Source organism: Drosophila erecta, unplaced genomic scaffold, assembly GCF_003286155.1.
Source record: "Drosophila erecta strain 14021-0224.00,06,07 unplaced genomic scaffold, DereRS2 tig00000126-arrow-pilon, whole genome shotgun sequence".
NCBI lineage: Eukaryota > Metazoa > Arthropoda > Insecta > Diptera > Drosophilidae > Drosophila > Drosophila erecta.
In genome coordinates this window covers 4886345-4907555 of record NW_020825209.1, presented here as the reverse complement: position 1 = coordinate 4907555, position 21211 = coordinate 4886345, and the positions used below count along the sequence as shown (strand labels likewise).

General features: G+C 43.9%; 2 protein-coding genes across 7 annotated transcripts in view; one reads left to right on the top strand and one right to left on the bottom strand.

Annotated features, from left to right (window-relative positions):
* Positions 1–3: 3 nt before the first annotated feature.
* LOC6550140 (probable tubulin polyglutamylase TTLL1) lies at positions 4–2434 on the top strand. Its single transcript, XM_001977501.3, has 4 exons — positions 4–874; positions 926–1505; positions 1634–1974; positions 2031–2434. Exons 1-4 carry the CDS (start codon positions 540–542, stop codon positions 2260–2262), a joined length of 1488 nt encoding a protein of 495 aa, XP_001977537.1. The 5' UTR covers positions 4–539; the 3' UTR covers positions 2263–2434.
* Positions 2327–21211, bottom strand: part of LOC6550139 (partitioning defective 3 homolog) — a 35862-nt gene continuing 16977 nt past the window's right edge. Inside the window, exons 1-9 of one of the 6 annotated variants that reach the window (XM_015155619.2) lie at positions 18657–18766; positions 10726–11053; positions 7348–9027; positions 6651–7279; positions 6297–6590; positions 5556–6229; positions 4971–5487; positions 4579–4683; positions 2327–4075 (exon numbers count right to left, since the gene is read on the bottom strand). In XM_015155619.2, coding sequence (XP_015011105.1) covers positions 3580–4075; positions 4579–4683; positions 4971–5487; positions 5556–6229; positions 6297–6590; positions 6651–7279; positions 7348–9027; positions 10726–10908 — 4578 coding nt within the window. In that variant the 5' untranslated portion in view covers positions 10909–11053; positions 18657–18766 and the 3' untranslated portion in view covers positions 2327–3579. Of the gene's footprint in view, positions 4076–4578; positions 4684–4970; positions 5488–5555; positions 6230–6296; positions 6591–6650; positions 7280–7347; positions 9028–10725; positions 11054–18509; positions 18611–18656; positions 18767–21211 lie in introns of those variants that run through there. The other 5 variants (XM_026982412.1, XM_026982411.1, XM_015155620.2 and 2 more) reach the window with 5 other exon arrangements.

Below are 21211 nucleotides of genomic sequence, written 5' to 3'. Positions count from 1 at the left end.
GTTTTGGAGGGCCCCCTGTTCCGATGGCAGGTGAACTAGTGTCACAAATATTTGTGTCAAAGTCAGATTTTTCACTCTTTGCGGTCTTTGCGGTTCCGCAGAAGGTTTGCGTTTAGCTAGAATCCAAGAATATAACGCAATTTTTGGGCAAACATGCAGCTTCAAGGGAATTAGCACTTTCATTTTCGTTCCGGGGATCATGCAAGCGGATCTGTTGCGGAAATACAATCAGATTTTGTCATTAGTTGTGGGAACAAGTGAATTACCGCCAAAGCCGGAAACGAAGCTTAAATGAATGTAAAAATGTAAGCATAGTTCAGGTGCATTCGACTGGTTTCGGGAAATAAGAATGCTCTCTAAACTAAAGGGTCCGATTCTTAAAAGACCTTACAAGTCGCCAAGGCGTGGGCATCAGCGAGGCCATAATTAAATTGTCAGCAACTGAAGTACGATCGCTTCGAAATTAGGGCAAAATTCTCGGTTATCATCATAGAGTGTTCGAGTACGACAACGGCAGTAGCCAAAACACAATCGCCCAAATGAGCATGCGGAGGCAGACCAGTCCTCTGTGGAATCTTCGCCAGAAATGCGGCGGCAGCTGCACCAGTGACGATGAGCTGCCAGAGGTCAAGATAATCACCCAACCGATCAACGGGCTGCACTACATCCGGAGTCGACTGAGACCACCGAGATCAAAGAAGAGCATTTACTACAGCACGGATTGGGATAAGTCCGCGCTGGTCAGCAATTTCCAGAAAAGAGGATGGCTGCAGGTGCCCTCCTTCAATGGAGAATGGAACTTCTACTGGGCGTGCACCCAGAATTGTCGCTATATCTTCGGCATCGATCATCCATATCGCATGCGATCCGATCAGTAAGTAGGGGTTGGCAACTATATGTCTAACCATCTAAGATCTCACCGCAGAGTCATTAACCACTTCCCGAACTCCATCGAGCTGTCTCGCAAGGATCTGCTGATCAAGAACATCAAGCGGTATCGCAAGGATCTGGAGCGACGTGGCGATCCGTTGGCGCAATGTCATCCGCCGGATACGAAGCTGGGCATAGGCGGTACCAGGTACAAGCACCTGGATATCATACCCATGACCTTTGTCCTGCCCTCCGATTACCAGATGTTCGTCGAGGTCTTCCATCGCAATCCGGCCAGCACGTGGATAGTGAAGCCATGCAGCAAGTCCCAGGGCGTGGGTATCTATCTGGTCAACAAGCTGTCCAAGCTGAAGAAATTCGCCTACGATGCCCGCACCTTCTATCCGCAAATCAATCGGGACACCTGCGTCATTTCCAAGTACATCGACAATCCACTGCTCATCGGCGGCAAGAAGTTCGACCTGCGGCTCTTCGTCCTGGTGACCACGTTCAATCCGCTCAAGGCGTATCTCTATAAGGAGGGTTTCTGCCGTTTCTGCACTGAGAAGTACGACGAAACTGAGATTGATAACGTTTTCATGCACTTGACGAACGTCAGCATCCAGAAAACGAACGTAAGTAGCCACTTAAGTACATGAGTTCATAGTTCAAGTTCATTGATAAAATACATAAATAACACGTATACGCCGTGTGTGTTTGATTAAAAATTGTTTATAAACGTTCTATTTTTTTGAATACCCAGCAAGAGTACAATTCCATCCATGGTGGCAAATGGCCACTCCAGAATCTGTGGCTCTATTTGGACAGCCTGCGAGGCGAGGGCGTTTCGGAGTTGCTGTGGAGCCGCATCACCACCACCATCAGGCACTCCTTGGACGCAGTGGCTCCGGTGATGGCCAACGATCGTCATTGCTTCGAGGTCTATGGCTATGACATAATCATTGATAATAACCTGAAGCCCTGGCTGATCGAGATCAATACGTCGCCGTCGATGCACTCGACCACCACAAACGATCGCATACTGAAGTCGCGGCTAATAGACAACGTGCTGGATGTGGTTGTTCCACCAAATCGCTTGCCAGAGTAAGTCTGTTAAATAATCCCGTGTTTTGTCACCTCATTTGTATCCAAATCCTTAGTGAGCACTGGGATAAAACGCCCAGTCCAGAGCTTCTGAAGAACTTCACCGTTCTAAGGCCCATTTCGCCTTCCAAACCCCAGATGCAAGCGCCCGTTCGACGCAAGATCAGAGTATCCAAGAAAAAGAAGTCCAAGTGCGCTGCTGCGTCTCCAGGCGGCAGCTCGTCCAATCCACCGCCCGCCGAAGGGGAGTCCTCGATTAAAAGGTCCAACAGGGCAGGGAAACGGTGATGCTGTGGAACCGAATCGTTAGTTGTGTGCTGGTTGTCAAGTGGTCATCGAATCGGACCGGTTGTTTTATGAAAATTTGTAACGTTTAATTCGCAACTCGGTATTCGGTATCGCACAAATTACTTAGGAAGTACACAAAATTAAAGTTACGTAGATATTCGCTATACATGTATGCTTAGCCACTAGTTCGCCTTAATCGTATGGATTCGTATAACTAAGTTAAGCTGCTTGTCTTTTTTAGAGACCTGGGCCGAGGTCGGCTGCACAAAACTTCTTGTCTAAGCTCGATAATCGTTAGAACAAAAAAAATTACTTCTCTTACTCATAAGCTATACGTATTATATGGGTTGGCTTTAAGTTTAACTTTTCGCTTCTTGCAAATCCTCACGTTTGCACACACAAAATGGCGTCCGCTTTAAAGCTTTACAAAACAAACAAAGATCTATGTACAAATCAAAAAAATATGAGTAAATGTAAACAAAAAAAAATAATAATAATAAATGACAATGGAAATTCTTAAGACCTTGCGTAGTGTGGGTCCAAAACTTTTGGAATTTGAAGTTATTCTTTTTTTCTTGTTGGCTTCTGCGTAAACTAGTTATGTACAAAGGCGTTTGACTTGGACTTAGAGCTAAAGCTTAATACAATCGAAAATTGTTTAATTTAAGTCTAAGCACTCGACAAATGGGTAGCGCTTTACGCGAATACTTTCCTTATTCGCTACTCTCTTGGTTTCTGTTTCGCCAAATATGCAATCTTCAACTATATATATTGTGAATTGTGAACTTAATATAGACGTGTGTCAGGGTGGGTCAATAGGCTGGAAATCCAATGAATCCAAGTAGTATTCTTGGCAGTTTACAAATGTAAAATCAAGTTAATCCTTTCGTTTGGACCATGACATTGTGATGGAATACTAATATAAATATTATCCTGGTTCTTTCCGCTTAGCAAGAAAACGTCTAGGTTTTGTTTGCTTAATCATATATCACGGATAAATATCTATATATTCATTAATCAGGATATTAATTAAATTAAATAGCAACCATTTCTTGGTTTCGGGCTAGTTACAAATCAAAGTTTAAACCTCATAACATAAAATTCCTTCTGCCACATTAACCAACCCACCCCTAATGCATGTGGTTAAGTGGAATTTCCACTTATGCAACTTAAATAACCAAGTCCCTCAAATATGCAATGTGTTCAGCACTCGGTGGCGAAGTAGAAGACCTCCACCTCCTCGTTGACCTCGCTGAGAACGACCCGGTTTTCGGTCAGCACATCGCGAGTGGCGCGCGCTTGCGCCAACACCTATAGTCACACCTTGGAGGCGTGTGGCTGGGAGCCGGCGGCACTGCCATATTGCGATTGTCCGGACATCTTCTGGACAGTCTGGTAGGTGGGCTGCTGCTGCTGGAGTTGCTGCTGCTGATGTTGCTGCAGCAGGTGGGCGGGTATGCCGCCACTGCTCTGCTCCCGTATGGTCACCTGCGTCACAAACGGACCTCGACTCCGGGCACTGCTATTCAGGCTGGCTGGCGAGTAGCCATTCATGGCCGCCGCCTTCCAGTGCGGCACATTGATGGGCGACGAGGAGGAGGACGTGGCGCTGCTGCTGTGGCTGTGCTTGATGCTGCCCACCCGTTGCTGCTGCACCGTCTCGTACTCGTAGTAACTGCTCATGGGACGCACGCCGTTCGATTGCGATTGCGGCTGGGCCAGGGATCCTGGCTGGGATCCGGAGCTCGTCGAGTGCATGCTCACGTCCTGCGAGCGGGCACTGCGCTGCGAATGGTAATGCTGATGGCGGCGACTGCGAAAGCAAGCGGGGAATGTCCATGAGTAATTTACAAAATGCAGACATAATGTTTGTAATGTGTTTTGTCGGCAAAAAAAAAATATTTAGCAAGCATTACGACTAAGCAGACAAAATTCAAGTGTTTTGTGAGATACAGTGCAATTCGGTTGTTAAACTAAGACTACTTTATAATATGTGTTATCTACGGATACTATTTATAATTATCATATCATTCTAATTTGTTTAAATATTTATATTGTTAGCTGCGCAACCCATAACCTATTTTAAAATCCTAATCATCGCAATACGCGTTGGCTTTAGAATATTCTGTTTAAATAATTAATTGACCTCTTAATTTTGACTTTTTTAACTGATGCTCTAAGCCCATTACCAAAAAGCCGCTTTAAATCTACGAACCGCACTGCACTCGGCTATCTGTGTGTTGGTGCGGTTGCGGGTGGTGGTGTGAGTGTGGATGCGGGTGCGGGTGCGGGTGTTGGTGTAGGTGGGTGGGTTACCTTTCCGCCTCGACCTTGATGCGCTGCCGGATGACCTGCTGTCGCATGCACTCGAGTGTTGACTCCGAAAGCGTTTCCGAAATCGATGTGGTGGAATCGCCGCCACTGCTTCGTTATATTTGTTTTTACCAGTGTAATTGTGATAGTGGTGGTACAGTGTGTGTGTGTGTGTGTGTGGGTGAGTGAGCGTGTGTGGATGGGCGGTTAACACATAGACAACAACATAGAAACACAGACACGCAGAACAGAGAGAGAAAAAAGGGCGAGAAAGAGAGATACGACACATATGTACACATTGTTGTGTTAAATGGCTAATAAACTTGGTTAAACAAACAAATATCCCGACACCGGCAAAATGAAAGGATGCAAAGGAGGTGCGGGCCCGCTCTCACCTAATCTGGTGTTGCTGGTGCTGCTGGTGGAGGTCCTCGTAGTTGGAATAATGCTGATAGCGATGGTTGAAGATGTCGTTCTGGTGGATACCATTGCTACCGACTCCATTCGGAGCTGGCAGCGGTGGCGGTGGCTGATACGCCGGCGGCTTGCCATTTCTCTCCAGAGCGGCCAACGCGGCGGTTGGTATCTGTTGCTGCTGCTGCTGCTGCTGCTGATGTTGCTGCAATTGCTGCTGTTGCTGCTGCTGCAGTTGCGGCGATGTGGCTGTGGAAACCACCGATGTGGGTGGCGAAATGTTCATCGCATAGTTGTCCACTGGCACCACGCCATCCTTGCGATTCTTGCCGAAGCGGAACATGTGTCCGATGCCGCGCAGTATGCTTGGCTTCTTGGCCCGCGACGACTTGCAGCCATGTTTGCCATCGTTCAGTGAACTCTGGAATGGTCCATTGCGCTGCGATGCAAAGCCACCCTCGTGATCGCCATCCTCCAACAGCCAGGTCTTGCGGGGCTCTGAAAAAGATAAGCACAAACAAATTATTCACAATTACACAAATACCTGTATATTATACGAAACTTACTGCTCGCATCCGGTTCGCTGACCACCGCCGCCCGCAGACTGTCCTCCCTGCCACGCCCACGCGGTGCGCGCAACGCCTGATGACCACGCGGCTCATCAGACATCTGCAGCTCCTGCACCATCGTCTGGAGCGACTCCAGCGACGAGGACTTCTTCATGCCCAGTGATGGACCCAGATCGCCCAGCTGATCCCTGGCCTCCGCCTCGGCAGCTGCCAGTTGCTGCTGCGTCTCCCTTTGCTCGATGCTGGATGCAGTCTTGGCATGTTTATAGCCCGAAAACTGGGCATTAGCGCTGGCTATGCGAGTCGTGAGGGACTCAATGGAACCGCCATACACAGCCGATTTGGTCAGCTGAATGCGACGCTCGCGTTCCCGCTCCTCGCGCAATTTCTTATTCCGCTGATAGGTGCCAGTCTCGCGGGCATCCAGCGCCGCATGATGCTTCTCGGAGATGCTGCGTCGTCCCAAAGCATCACGCGAGAAATGCTCCACGCCCGAGTTTGTCTCCAAGCTCAGTTGCGAAGAGTATGTGGCATCAAAGTTGCTGGATGTCGACGGAGTTCCAGGCACGGCATTGATGGGTGGCCCCTGATTACCGACGGCCAAATTCTGCGATGGATTAGCATTGCTCGTGTTGCAGTGCTGCCCATCGTGTGGACGCGCCGGCAGGGTTCTGAAAGAAATGCACAATATAGTCAGTTAAGAGGTGTCTTTGAGAGATATCTAGCTATCGGACTCACGGAGACATCGGCTCGGCATCGTCCTCGATAAGCAGCGCCGTGTTGCCATGACCAGTGATGAGGTGCAGCTGCGCCGGCGACCAGTTGTCATTGGTGGCCATATAGTAGCTCTCGTTCCTCAGAGCTGCACTGCTGCAAACGGGCGCTGGAGGCAGGCGACGCTGCTGCTGCTGATGCTGCTGCGAAGGATGCGGCTGCTGCTGCTGCTGCTGTTGAGACTGCTGTGAGGATGGCTGCGCTGAGTTCGAGGAGCAAATGCCACCGGTTAGGCGATCCAAAACGGGATTGCTCCATCTGTAAGACAATACGCTTAGTTGCACTACGCTTTGTACATATGTCGTGTAAGGTACCCACCTATTCATCTCATTGCCAGCACTGCCACCACCTCCGCTGCCTTTGCAGCGCTGCTCCCTCTTCTCCGGACTCAGATAGATGACCGTGGCTCCGGAATTATCGCTGGCATTTGAGCTGCTATTGTTGTTATTGCCGCTGCCATTTGAATTGCTGCCACCGCTGCTATTGCTATGGCTGTGACTGTGACTGTTACTGTTACTGTGGTCCAGGATGTCACTGGAACTGGCCGATCGCAAGATCTTGCGGCCCACCAGCAGGGTTATGGTGCCCGGATGTTTGCCGGGCGTATTGACCATTGCACGACGTAGTGTCTCCATGGCCTCGGCATTGTTTTGGCCGCGCAGCGATACTCCATTTACGCTGAGCAGCTGATCGTTCATCCGCAGGCGACCATCGCGGGAGGCGGCACCGCCATGGATAACATTCTTCACGAATATACCCAAGTCACCGTCGTGCTTCATCAGTCCATTGCTGCCGCTGGAGGCACTCGATCCGGAAACATTCAGATTCGAGCACGTCTTGCCCTTCACACTGACCCCCAGTCCGGCCTTTTCGGTGTCGTGAACGGGAATGTGCAGGGTCAGCTCCTCGCGGGAGTGCCAACTGTTGCTGCTGGGCGGCAGGCTGTCCTGTGGGTTGAGGAACAAAATATATTAGTCGCTCCAAATACTGCAAAGATTCAACTGATTCAACTTACATTTGAAGCCGCCGACTCGCTGCCCGCATCGATAAAGTGCTGAGATTCGTTCAGCTGCGATTGCTGCTGATGAGTGAACAGAGATCGTGCGCTGCTGGATTTCTGGACCGGGATGGGAGGCGCTGAAGCAGCAGCTGCAGGAACCGCTGGCGGAGCAACTAAAGGCGCCACCGCCACGCCAGCACTCTTCTCCGCCGGCTGGTCAGCCTGCTCCGCCAACTCCTGCTGGCGGGAGACCACAATCCTTACGGTAGCACCTGCTGGCATGCCCCTCAAGATTGCCACCACGTCCGTTTGCGTTTTGCCTGTCATCGGAGTGCCATCCACCTCGAGCAAACGATCACCGGGCTTGAGGCGTCCATCCTCGATGGCCGCACCTCGTGGCAGGATATTCTTGATGTAAATGGGACAGTGACCACCGGCGGGATTATCGCGTGTTGTGACCGAAAAGCCCAAACCGTTGGGTCCCTTCTTGAGCAAAATTTCGATTTTCCTGCCTAGTTTACGGGTATTGGCCACCTGCAGCGAGGTGCCCACCGGAGCAGCATGCGGTTTGCGGGTGGGTGACACCGTGGCCACCTCCACCATTTCCGCGACCTTGGAGTCACGCTGTTGCCGGCGATTGCGATCACCGCGCAGCACTCGAACTCTCAACTCCGAGCTCTCCAAAGCCCGCCGCAGTTGCTCCTGAACCTGCGATTCGGTTAGTCCTATTAGCTTGATGCCATTGATTTCCAGAATGCGATCATCACGACGCAGTCTTCCCCTTTCGGCTCGGCTGCCCGGCTCTACGTGTTGCACCAGCAGTCCACCGCCGTGCTCCTTGTCCGGCAGAGCAGTGAGTCCCAGCGGACTACCGTACTCGTTGATGATCAGCAGCATTTCACCATCCTTCTCCCTGATGGATTCATATGCCTGTCCCAAGGGCTCCTTTCGCTTGCTCTCCCTGGGCAAGGACTTGCTGGAGTAGGCACCGTTTTGACTGTGACCAGCATGATGACCACCCTGCTGATACGTCTGCTGATTCTGTAGCTTCTCGGCTGCCTCCATCCACTTGTAGCCATTGCCATCGCCCAGAAATTGCATCGACAGGCGACCGGATCGGGCAAATGGCTGATGGTTACCCGAGGAGCCTCCATTTGCAGCATGGGGCTGCTGTTGGTGTAGCAGCTGTTCCTTTAGCTGATGACTGGGATCGTCGTCCTCCTCCCACTGTGGCGATAACTGGCCACCGGCCTTGTCCAGCAACAGGCGCTCCGGCGAATCCCCGCCAGCGTAATGGGGAGCTGCTGCCGACCAGCGTTTGTTACTGCCCTCCGCCTTTAGGGATGCCAGCAGATTGGGATCGCTGCTGCGACGCACCATCAGTCCAACTCCGAGTCCAGCCATTGGTCCCGATGTGGTGCTAGTGACCTCAATGTGTGGCGTGGAGAGATCCCGCGGGCAGGTGGGCGCCTCCGTGTTGGTGGGATCACGAAAGATGTCCGGCGAACCGGTGCCCACGGACGAACTGCCCGATGCTCCATCGCCGCCTCCCTGCGGAACTCCCGGATCCGGTCCTGGGTCATCAAAGTGCGCCAATATTTGCTCCCGATCGTCGGCCACGTCGCGGACACAGTCATCTGGATCGAGGATGCCCGACTGTGTCTGCAGATGCGTCACGGTCACCCAGGAATCGGGCTGTAAATGCAAAAGATTAAACATATTAGTGAGTTTTCTATAATTGAGTAAATTAAACTATATTTTTTAGTTCACAGTACGGAGTATGCACTGTATCTGCACAACAACGAAAGAGTTAGACGTGCAGCTCTTGCATCTGTTATTCCCATTAGACTGGGGGCCATGGAAGTCGCGGAACTCTTTCCCAACATCCATCCAAGCCCTCCCCCAAATCTCAAATCTCGTAACTGCAATCTTCAATCTGGAGAAGCCAATGGAGGGCGCATCGTCTTGCAGACTCGCTTCTCACATCCCATTTACACCATCTGCACGTCTGTGCTTCCGCATGGAGCAACCACTACGTGTTGAGTCACTCCACTTGAGTCGCCCCAAAAATCCCCGCTCACGTGGGCTCATCATCAACTTGAACTCGCTGAGCGATGCCTAATAAGCCTAATAAGACCACGACGACCTCCAGCGCCCCAAATTGCAATCTGCTCTTCTCGTCGAGCTGAGCAGCCAAGGAGCTGCTGTTGTTGCTTTTGGCATGCCGATGGATTCCACAACAAATGCCGAATGCCGGCCACCAGCAACAAGACTCACTTGGAGAAAATTCTAGCAAGAATTGAAAGGGATTTTTCAACATTTTAGATCACATTCCATTATTGGTTACTTTATAGATTTCGAAATTTATAACCTTTAGCTAGATTATTATTGTTAAAGTTATGTAGTTATTGTGGGAGTTTGTTATATATTTTTTCTAGTGCATAAGAAACAAAACAATTGCATCATGGCTGAAAACCAGTCAAAAGCGTTGGAGGCTCAGCAAACTGAGACGAGCTGCAGAACTGGAACGTCGAACGAATCGTCAACTTGGCGCAATAATTTCGGCTATTTTTCGCGTCTTTTCTTGATTTCTTTCTTCGGTTCGCCTTCGTTTTTTGGTTTGTTTCTTCACATGGTTTGTTTGATGATTTTTTATTTTTTTTTTGGGTCAAAGAGCGCGCATTTAGACATTCTAAGTATCAGATGCAGCGCCGAATTTTGGGATTTCGAATCGCCATTTGGTAAAGAGAATAGAGCCTTAAAAATGCAGTTGGGGCACAGTGGGTTAAGCAGACAAAATAAATCTGAAAACTATTTTATAAGCATAGGCTTGGTGCAATGTTATTGAATTTTTTAAAGTGCTTAAAATGCACTTTGGCCCCACTGTGCCTCATTGATTACACTCCTATATGGTCATTTGTCAATGGAAATTATGCGGCAACGAGTCGACAACACGATCTCGATCTCATATATCATAAAAAGATTGAAAATGCTATGTGGGCGTGGTCGCAGGGCGAACCAGTGTGGTATCGCACTGGAGGAATGCCAAAAGAGATTGTGATTGAATTTGGCATGTGTGTATATCGGCACGTAAAAAAATACATCTCTCATTTAAATATTTCTTTTTAAATTTAAATTACCATATATATTTGATATGCAAACATACTTTACCACCAATCCATATTTAGGCATATTCCTATTTATAAGGCTAAGTACTAAACATATAAAGGTGCTTCATTATTCAATAATATACTTGGGTATGTTACGATTATTACTCTATATTATGATATGATATTTTGATATTATTTTATTGATTTTTCCCAGTGGATTCCACTCGCTGATCTTAAACTGCGGAATGCCTTAATGTAGTATCCTATATCTTTCGATCTTTACCTTCACACACGAGTAGGCCGATGGCGAAGGCGGTCGCTTGGGCAGCGTGAGGGAGTAGGACTTGTGGAGCTGCCCATGGGGAATCCCCTCGTGCTTGGCGGCCACCTTGTAGGTGTGTCGCCACCCAAAGAGACCGCCCAATTTGTTGGCCAACGCAGGGCATTTTGGCGGTACGTCGAACATGATCCAAACGCGATCTTTGGTATTTGCTTGTTGGTTTTATTAAATATACTCGTATTTCGATTGATTTTCTCCGTTTTATTGTTCGCTTTTCGTTGGCTTTTCCGTGCAACTGCCGATTAATTTCGATTTGAGGAACATTTCACCGCTGTGTGGCATTTGAAAGGTATTTATTAGCTGTGATTCACTGAGTTTGTGCCATTGTTATTATTATGATTATTACTATTGTTGTTTTTGATTAAGCCTACGCTCTTATCGGTGATGCAATGCGGCAACTGTTGAGTGCCGTCCTATAAAAAACGCTATCAAAATGCAGTGTGAATTGGCTGCCTTATCGGTGGCACACGGAAATGCTATCTTTGGCAGACACGAAAACAGAACTCACGTCTACGACATTGGAAATAATGAGTAAGATATTGCGGAAGACACCATAAAAAATATGTGAATGGTGACTTCTTCTATACGAAGGAGTTTTGTACATGAATTCTGCCAGATTTGCGACAAACCCAAAGCAAATAAATGAAAATCAGATATCTAAGCGAGTCAGTCAATGGAAGTTGTGCCGATCGACAATAAACAAATTTATCACTGATCAAATGAAAAATAAACAAGTGAAAATCAATGACGAGTCACAAATAATCAAGGTTTATACATGCATATAACTGTAACCCGGTTTTTCATTCTGCACATTCAACAAAAATGTGACCCAATTTTCTCATTGGGGTTTACAATTATTTTACGAAAAACTAGTTTTACGATTCTGAGACTCTTTGGCCAAAAGCACAGGCCTTTTCCCAAGCATTTTTCAGGCTAGCACGGCTACCATTTTATTTCCCCCTTCACATGCGACGATCGTGTGTTCGTGCTGAGGCATTTTTCCATAATATACATATATATATATAATGCATATAAAATGCATTAATATATAGATACATCGACTGACAACGGACAGTTGCAACAGCAAAAAGGCAGTGGCAGCCACGGCGGCAAGTTGAACCCATTTCGCACACAAATTCGCTTTGATTATGCACCTGAGCAGCCCGAATACCTCAATGCCGTGGGAGCGAGAGAGATGGATGGTGAGACACACCTGTAATAAATGCGACGTTCGGTTCGCAACAACAACAATGGCTAGCTTTTTTCTCTTTTTTTTTTTTTGCTTTTGAAGCGCCAACAACGCGCTGAAGCATGACAAGATATATACCCCATATCCACCATGCCCCGCTCGCAAATGCGATTTATTTGCCTACTAGAAATTTTAGACACAACTAAAGGCAGTCTCCTTAGTACAACAAAATAAACTGAGAGCAGACACAGAGACGAATACAGATACAGATACAATCGGATATTTATTTGTGTATGTAGGTGTTTGTATAGACCCCCAAATTCGTATAAACATTTTTCCAGGCCGAGCCAATATTTGCTTAGGCCGAAAATAAAACCCAAGTCGAGTGCAGAAATAAAAGAAGCTCGCTCAACTCACTGCTTTGTTCTACACTGAGCGAAAAGTGGATGTGTGTTGTGCTTAGCCATTTCATTTTGCATGAGTAGAGCCTAACATCATTTAAGTTTAATATCAGAACCCAATTTAAATTAATTTTAGTGCACATTTTCAATCGAAAATCTCTTGAAACAAACGTGAATGTTTATTCGCACGATCATTCAAAGGTCACCTGCTTAACTCATTCATTACCATATCCATTCAATCGAATGTAGTCATTGTGCATAGTGAATTTGTTCATTCATTCAGCAGAGCATTCATTGATTGATTTATCATTCATTCAAAAAGTAATCAAGTAATTAATAGTCGAATAAAGGCAACAACAAAATTAAAATCTCTTTAATCCTTTTATCCTGTTAATCAAATGGTGATTTATTACTTGCACTCTAAAACTGCAAGCATTACAAAGATACTACCTATCATGGTATTTTATAAAATGAGGTGAATTTAGCTTCATCATCTATTGCCAAGGAACCATAATTAATTATTTAAATATGATTTTCCTGTTTACTTCAAAATGCATAGTTATTTAGCATATATTTTGATTACGGATCACGCACCAATTTGAATTATCAATTAGCAAATGCCTTCTTAGCTGAGATTCGGAAAATAAAAACGCTGCCTGCATAGAAATGGCTATATAATAATCCCCCTACCATTTATGTATATCATAAATACATATGCATATTATAATGGAATCAGCGATGCCACTCCCTTGGGAAGAAATTAATTGAAAAGAGAAAAATGCTCGTAAATTAGCATAAAATGCGATCATATAAAGTTTTCTGACGCGGCCACGCCCCCAAGACATGCAACCGCCCCCGTCGCCGATTCCTTTCTGCCTTTGCCAGCTAGCTTTCCGCTTGAGTTTTCAGTTTTCAGTTTTCAGTTTTCTGAAAGAGCTGGTGGCCATAATTCGCAATCAGGCCTTTAACAACCCACGAGATGCCGTGAGGTCCCAATCTCCATCGGTTGGGGGAAATGGAGGTGGGGTTTCAGATAGATGGGGGGATAAATGTGAGTGCCACAAACGTGCAGGAAATATGCAGGAGAAGAAAAGAAAGGCCAAATTACACGCTGTCATTATGCATGCCATGCGGCAAAGGGCGGGAAAAAACTGCACAAATCTGAAGAAAACCCCCCATAATGAAGTGTAGCAAACGGCAGAAAAGAGTGGAAAAATGTATGCAAAAGGAAAAATGAGATATAACTACAGCTAAGTGCAGGCACAAGGAGGCGGGCCAACGGCCTGCAGGCGTGGCACTCTATTGTTTATTTAAAAAACAATATTGTTAACGCCGGGGCAACATAACGGAGAAATGGGGCGTGCAATAAAGAATTTTCCAAGAAATACCAGATAAAAATAATCAAAGTAATAAACACAATACAAGTTATTAATTTAATTTAAAATAGTCAATATATAGATCTAGCTCCATAAGTGAACGCAGTAAAACGATTGAATTTTTTCTCGCCCAAACGCAAACTTTCAAGACCCCAGAAAACTGAAAACAAGTGAAAGGAGAGAGGCGGCACCTTTTTAGCAGGCAGCTAAATCAGCGTCTGATTAACACAAAGAAAGCAAAATAATATGGCTGCATGAAGGGCATTTGCGCAAATAATTAGCGGATAATTGAATACAGATCGTCTGTTTATTGTATGCTGTTGTTTTGCACCCATCCCCAGCTGAAAACATATGGTGTGGGTGTGTGGGTGTGGGTGGCAAGGGCAGCTGTAGGTCACTCTAGTTACAAAGGGTAAGAAAGACAACAGCTGCTGTTTCTTGCGAGGAAAAGTTTAACGCTGGCGGGTAAACCGAGTGGAAATGCAGTCGACGCCATTTGAGGGTATTAGTGTCAATTGCAACGCTTTCTAATGGCCAGCCCCATTCGATTTGGCTTTTCCAATCACATTAAGCACTCTAATTATAATCAATCGCTGCGATATGATATGATAGTGAGATATGGGTTCGAGTGGGTGTCATCTAGTCACCCAGCGTATTTCCCATATGCCGAGGTCGCTGGCCCGCGGGAAAATATTTCACAATGGACGTGGAAAACGAAAAGCCAGCAAAAGTGACACAAGTTCCGTCGTAAACCCCACTCTATTCCAGGTTGATGGCCAAAGAAAGCCCTCCGTAATTACTCAAAAAGAAAAGAAAAAAACTGAAAAACTGACAAGAAAAAAGAGCTTGAACCTTTAACACCCATCATGCGTGTTATGAAGATCGGGGGAAAAACGAAACCTACCTCTATATTGCGGCTCATCAACTTTTGCTTTTGCTCTTTTCCCAGCTTTTACCTTTTTCCTTCTGGCTTAATAACTGCCCAGGTAATTATGCGACACTTTAGTCAAGATCAATGGCTTGAGAACCGAGGAAGGCGATGCCAGCACATCGTTATAATGATGTTGAATTTTATGGGAAATTTATTGAAAGTTTCAGAACTAGCCAAGCCATAATATTATTAAATATTATAAGCTGAATGAAAGAAAACGTTAGTGATATGCTTTAATATGATTATTATAATAATTATAATTGTATGCAATTATCTGAGCAGTTTATCGAGGGTTTTGGAATTGATCAAACCTTAATATGTATTAGCAAACCTTATAGAATAACCTTATAAAAAAACTTGCTGCTGTCTTTGTACCAATAAACCATGTGCACTGCTAATTTCAGCGTGAAAACTGGCATTTGTGTACATACATTCGATTCTCTTCTGTAATATGTTTAGTATTAGTCTTCCAAAACACTCGTGTAAATACCAAGCTGAATCACAAATTATATTTCACAAACACGCGCTTGGCTCACATTTCCGCTGATAGGTAAACAAATGATTATTCCACCCATTTTAGCTCCAAAAGCAAAAGTGTGTGAGTCAGGGCCTTGGAACAGATAATGCCATTTTCTACTACGTATAGCCCTTATCCACATTATTTCCCTTTTGACATCTGGACAAATTGAGAAACTTACAAGGAAAAACTTTGAGTAGCTGCCACATAACGTGACGCTTTGCGTACTCTTAAAAATTGTTTAATTAATGTACTTTTTTTTTGACGTTTCTTCGTTTTTTTGTTTGTTTGTTACGTATTAATATTAATTGCAGCTGAGCAGGGAAAAACTTTCATCTTTTTCCTACCCATTTATAAAGTGGAGCGCCGTCGACATAAACTGTGCGTTGAATACAGTGAGCACAGACAAATGGTAAACAACAAAAGCCGCTTACAAACTTTAACTTTAACTTGAACGTTGGCTCGTAATTGCCAATGCCGAAAAAAATATTTTAAAATGGGGGAAGGGTAATATCCCCAACCGGTTCGCTTTTCTGACTCCAAAAAGTTGACTGAACCCTCGGCGAGGGAGAAGGGCCGATTTTTGGGCGAATGAGTAGTTGTGATTGAGTAACACAGATTTTAATTGATTTAAACGGCTGCGAGTTGTGCTTAATTGCACGTGAAAAGAGGAAGTACGGAAGTGGGGGAGAAAAGTAAAAGCTGGGCGTACACTTGGAGAAAATATACAACACATACATGTATACATTTGTATGTATAAAAGAAAGTGGTTGCTTTTGAGAATAAGTACCACTAGGTATAAGTAAAAGTAATCAGTATATGATCTTAATGCAAATATATGTATATCAATTGTGGTGATATACTTTTTCTCTTAACATTATTCTCCGTGTAATAAAGATTTTAAAGAGTGCTCTGTGCTGTTGAAACCGTTGAGTATGCTTCACCAACTCGCATTACTCAAGCATTATTTAATATCTCAGTTATACGCATTTTATCTAACAAAAAATGGTAATGATAACGCTGCGAAAGAGACAGGCATGCAATGGTAGAAAGAGAGAGAGATGCAATGAGAGAGTGAGAGAGATAGCGCTAGAGAGACAGATACAACACGTGCTCGCATTCGTATTCGTTTCAGGTCAATTGAGTTCACTGTCACTTTCACTCACTGTCGTCTGTAACCAACAAGTTTGTATTTATTTACTTTTATTTTTGTTTAAAGCCACTTTGGTGACACTTGGCAACCGAAAGCCAAAACAACAAATACTATAAACGAACAGTTAATCAAGCAGAGCCGGCTTTTAACTGTGCATTTTGATTGTTTTGATTCGTTTTGTTTGATGGCCAACAACCAGCGATTTATTGGTATTTATGCTTTGTTTTTCTGTCGGCACTTTTGCGGCTTTTATAGCTGGTATCGTTTTATTTTTGGCGAAAAACGGACAAACATAACATTACAATTCACTGGAAATGGCACAGGTATTGAAAAATTGCAAACTAAACAATGTAGTAAACATTTTAAAACCGTAAATAACAAATATTTTCTAGGTAAAATATTATTACAAATCACTTTTCATCAATTTTAAAAAAAATCCCCCTTTATAAGCCCAAGAAACCCCTACACCACATATTAACATTTAAAATTACTTGAAATACTAATATTATAGGGTACCAATGTACGGGAAGTGACCACTTCAAACGAAATTCAATAATTGGGTGATCATAACACCAAGATTGCCATTTATAATAACCATCAAGAGCCCCACCCAGCGAGCAACCAAAATATTTATATGAACTTTCCCGCTTTAGATTGCACTAATCGAAATTGTTTGGAAAAACCTTCTCGTTGCTAACAAAAAAACAAAGAACATAGCGAGCGACGAAAATATTTTATCAATTCGAAACCGCAACCGTAACCCCAAAGATATTTTATCTGTGCGGAACGATAAGATTAACTCCAAGAATCGAAAGCACACAGATTATTTATGCTTTACTATATACGAGTATATGTTACATCCATCTGTGGATGGAAGCATTCTAGTGGGTCAGACCCACCCAATCGATGGCAAAGTCAGTGAAGGCCAACCACAAGCTTAACTCAAGCGGCAACTCCAACTGGTGGAACCACCCACCCCCTTCAGTTGGCCCCATACCCGGCCACGCCCCCCGGTTTCCCCAGGCTTCCAACCTGCTCCGATATACCAAGTTGGAGCCGCAGTTTCAGTTCTCGTTCCCATTCGGATGCGGATTCTTGTTCTTTGCATTCCTGCCAAGTGAAAGTCGCTGGAATCAGGCTATATGCAGCTCCCAAGGCTAAAGTGGCATGTTCTGGCACTTTTGGCACATACCACAGAACTTCCTGCAACTCATAACAAACTATTAACAAGTTCTATATCTTCAAATTCCACATTATATAATTATTGCAAGCGGACAAGTTTGGTTTATGGAGTATTGTCAATGTGAAACTTGCTTATTAATATATTACCTTCTGATAGCTGTTAGCAAAACAATTCAAATAAAAGGAATAAATATATTCAGGGGTTGAAAATGAGCAAAACAAAGAGTCATATGATAATCCCTTAGCAACCTAATCCGGTACGTAATATTTTCGTGAAACCCTGTCGTAAAGTAAATTCCATTGCCATCATCACACCCGTCCAAATGTGGGAATGCCTGCTTCTAATTACCCGCCGTAAAATCAACTGAAATTGGACACCTAAATGGATTTATTAGCCGTCGTAACAAGGATGTGGATGTGGAAATGCGAAGGTAGGCGAAAGGAAAACGTAAAAGGTCAAAGGATCCGATCCGATACCTCAAAAGAAGCCACCTAAAAGTTACAAAAATAAAAACCCTATGAAAGGGAACATTAGCCATATGGTGGGAAGATTCCCACTCATGATCGTTTCCCAAGTAGAGGTGCCATTAAAAAAATGGCATTGGGGAAGGTTGTACAAGATCAAAATAATTCCAATAATTTAGTTTTTGGTAAAGACCTAAAGTCCTGAATCTTTTTCACTAGCAAACCTTCATTTATTTCAGGTCAAAGCCTATTTAGCTACTATATCTTTTGGGCATTTTTTTCTAGTGTATGTGTGTGCATGTCGAGACATTTCCTGCATTTCCTAGCTCGTCATGGGAATCTAAGCACAAGAAAACCTTTACAAGAAGAATCACCCCTAACAACAAGTGTTTGCGCCTTGCGCATATTTAAATAAGACACATTTGAGTTATCTGGAATTTAATCTCAACTGTTTTTTGTCGTGGTAGATATATATCGTTTTCTTTATCGGCTGGCAGCCAACTTTAGATAAACCTCAAATTCTTGCAGTTTCAACTAAAGCACAATGGTCTCCAAACTGTGTGTTTTCACTCTCTTTTTGGCACTTAAACAAAACATAAAAAATACGATTTTTTGTAGTTTTTTTTTCTTCATTATTATTTTATGCACTTTTATGCGAACCGTTAAAATAATTGTGTTAAACAATTGCGGTACCGACGACGGCGGCCAGCGACGGCGACGTCCGACGACGACGCATTTCTGAAGCGAAGTGAAGTGCGGCCGCAAAAACAAAACACTCACAGCACTCACACGCCAATCGCAGCCGCCGAAGAGAAAGAGAGAGAGAGCGCAAGATCGCGTGCACTCGGAAAAATACCGCGTAACTAAACGGAATAAGCCATATATTTTATAAAACATATCTAAGCAAAAAAAATCGAAACTTAAGATATAGTTTATATTAAATATATGTAGGTGTATGATTTTCGAATATACAGTAATACTACAAGCAATGTTCTTTAAAAAGTAAATTTTTAAATTTAAATAAAAAAAATCTTTTAAAATTTAAATTTAAAAAGTATTTAGAAATAAATAAGGTTTTCAAATTATTTTTATTTGCAGTGTGTTGTGAGAGCACAACCATTCTTTCTCACTCTCTCTCTTTTTACCTCAGTTTGGCGTTGGCAAGTGCAGCCGGTGTCAGTGGCTCTCAAACTGCTGGCAAATGACCACCGGGCAATGAGAACAACAACAAACACTGCGCAGAAGAACTTTGTCAAGCGTAACGCAAACTCAAATGCGCAGAACAACAAAAAAAAGCAGCAGGAAAAGGGGATGCAACCATCAACAACAACAACAACAGCAAAATTAGACGCAACAAGTGCCCAGAATGCGGATATACGATATATCAAAGAACTCCCTGTACACAGAAAAGTTAAAATAAAGAATCAAATGATTAATATATACAAATGATCGATTACTGAAAATTAAAAAATAAATGAAATTAAAAAAAATAGTACAGAATAATGCCAATTATTCTAACATTGGTCCCTGATTAACAACAGATATTCCAAAAATATTTACATTTTAGGCAATCTTATGCCATGCTCTAGTTCCTAGAAATAATACATACAACTAAAGACCGAAATTCCAGATTGATGCTAAGCGGTTATATCAACCGAGGTAACCAATGCCATCCCATAATCCATATACCCGCCCTTCCTGGGCGGCGCTGAATGCAAATTTAAGTGGAATGGCTTGAAACAAAGGCAGGGAAACGCAGAGTTGACGCCAGGACGTCGTTGGCATTGTTAAGCGGTGTACTTGCTGTTGTTGCTGCTGTTGTTGTTGGTGGCAGGAAGGTGAGGCAAGGTAAACTAGACACAGAATGCCATGAACGATTGACGACGATGTCGGCGACGCCTGATAATGACGATGGTCGGATGGTAATCATCATCATTAGCAGTTTCCTTTTTCCAGCTATTCTGGGACCTAAACTTCACCACATCACCACATCAACAACAGCACCAACTACAACAACCACAATGGTCCGGCCTTCAAGTGCATTTGCAATTGTTAGTTTGCTAGGCATTTATTCCGCTTTTCAGCTGAAATTCTCGCGCTACGAAACCAAACGAACTGGAAAGCTTCCTTTTTCCACGAGCACAACAGCAACTGCAAATGCGGGGGAAAAACTCGGCAACATTCGCATAATTAATGAGAGAAACGAAACAGCAGAAAAAATAAATACATAAATTCCATTTGTTGCTAGACTTTTTAGTCAGTAGACAGTATAGGTTCGGTAACAAAATGTTTAATGTATATAAAAAATTATAGAAGATTGTTAAGTATTCGTTTGGCAAGTATTCAATATAAAGGATTAATATTAACAAGCAAAATTAATACATTTTTGTTAAAAATGCCTTCGTTTCAATCAGATTATGAGATATTACATCTTGTGCTAGCTCCCTAGTGTTCACTGTACCCGATTTGTTGCTACCATTAGCGGCATAATTATGCATCCGCCTAAAACAAGAGAAAGAGTGAGTGGCAAGCTCTGATCTGATTGCACTTAATTAATTCATTTTGCCCAGGTTTATCTAAACCGGCTCACCACTCAATCACTCAATCAGGTGAGTCATCAATCAAGTCGTAAGATTCCTCTCTTGAGCAATTAGATCTTTGCCTTTCTGTGGCTCCATCATTAATTCATTTACAAATTCCCATTGTTCGGCCAATGACTGTAAAACTTTAGGCAACCAAAACTTCCGTTCGGCTTAACAATAAAAAAAAAACCAACAAGAAAAGCTTTGTCATCGGCCAAAATGCGAGCACACAATAACTAATGAGCAATAAGTCGCCGGGAAGTTGGGAAAATATTTAACGAGGTACACAGAAAAAAAAGTATAATTCATGTTATATATAAATAGAATCTGAAACATAATCTGATACACCTGCATGTTATTAGGCTTAGCTAGTCAAAATTCTTCGTAAGAACACTATCAAATTCGGTTTATCCAATGCCTAAAACTTTTTTTCTCTGTAACTGAAAAGTGTGTGGTTTCGTTATTGAAAACTTCTCAGCTGTTTTCGAGCAGCTGGTCTCGTTTTCTGATGTTGTTGATGTTATTTTGTTCACAGTTTCGCGTGCTTAAGACAAAGTTGCTCGACTGGTCCATTGTCTTCAGCATCTGGGCTTTATGGCTCGAGTGTGTGTTTGAACAATAGATTTGGACGCA

Coding starts and splice junctions, on each gene's coding strand:
- LOC6550140 (XM_001977501.3), top strand. CDS start 540: ATGAGCATGCGGAGGCAGACCAGTCCTCTGTGGAATCTTCGCCAGAAA. Junction 1,506..1,633: donor TCAGCATCCAGAAAACGAAC/GTAAGTAGCCAC, acceptor TTGAATACCCAG/CAAGAGTACAATTCCATCCA. Junction 1,975..2,030: donor CCACCAAATCGCTTGCCAGA/GTAAGTCTGTTA, acceptor CCAAATCCTTAG/TGAGCACTGGGATAAAACGC.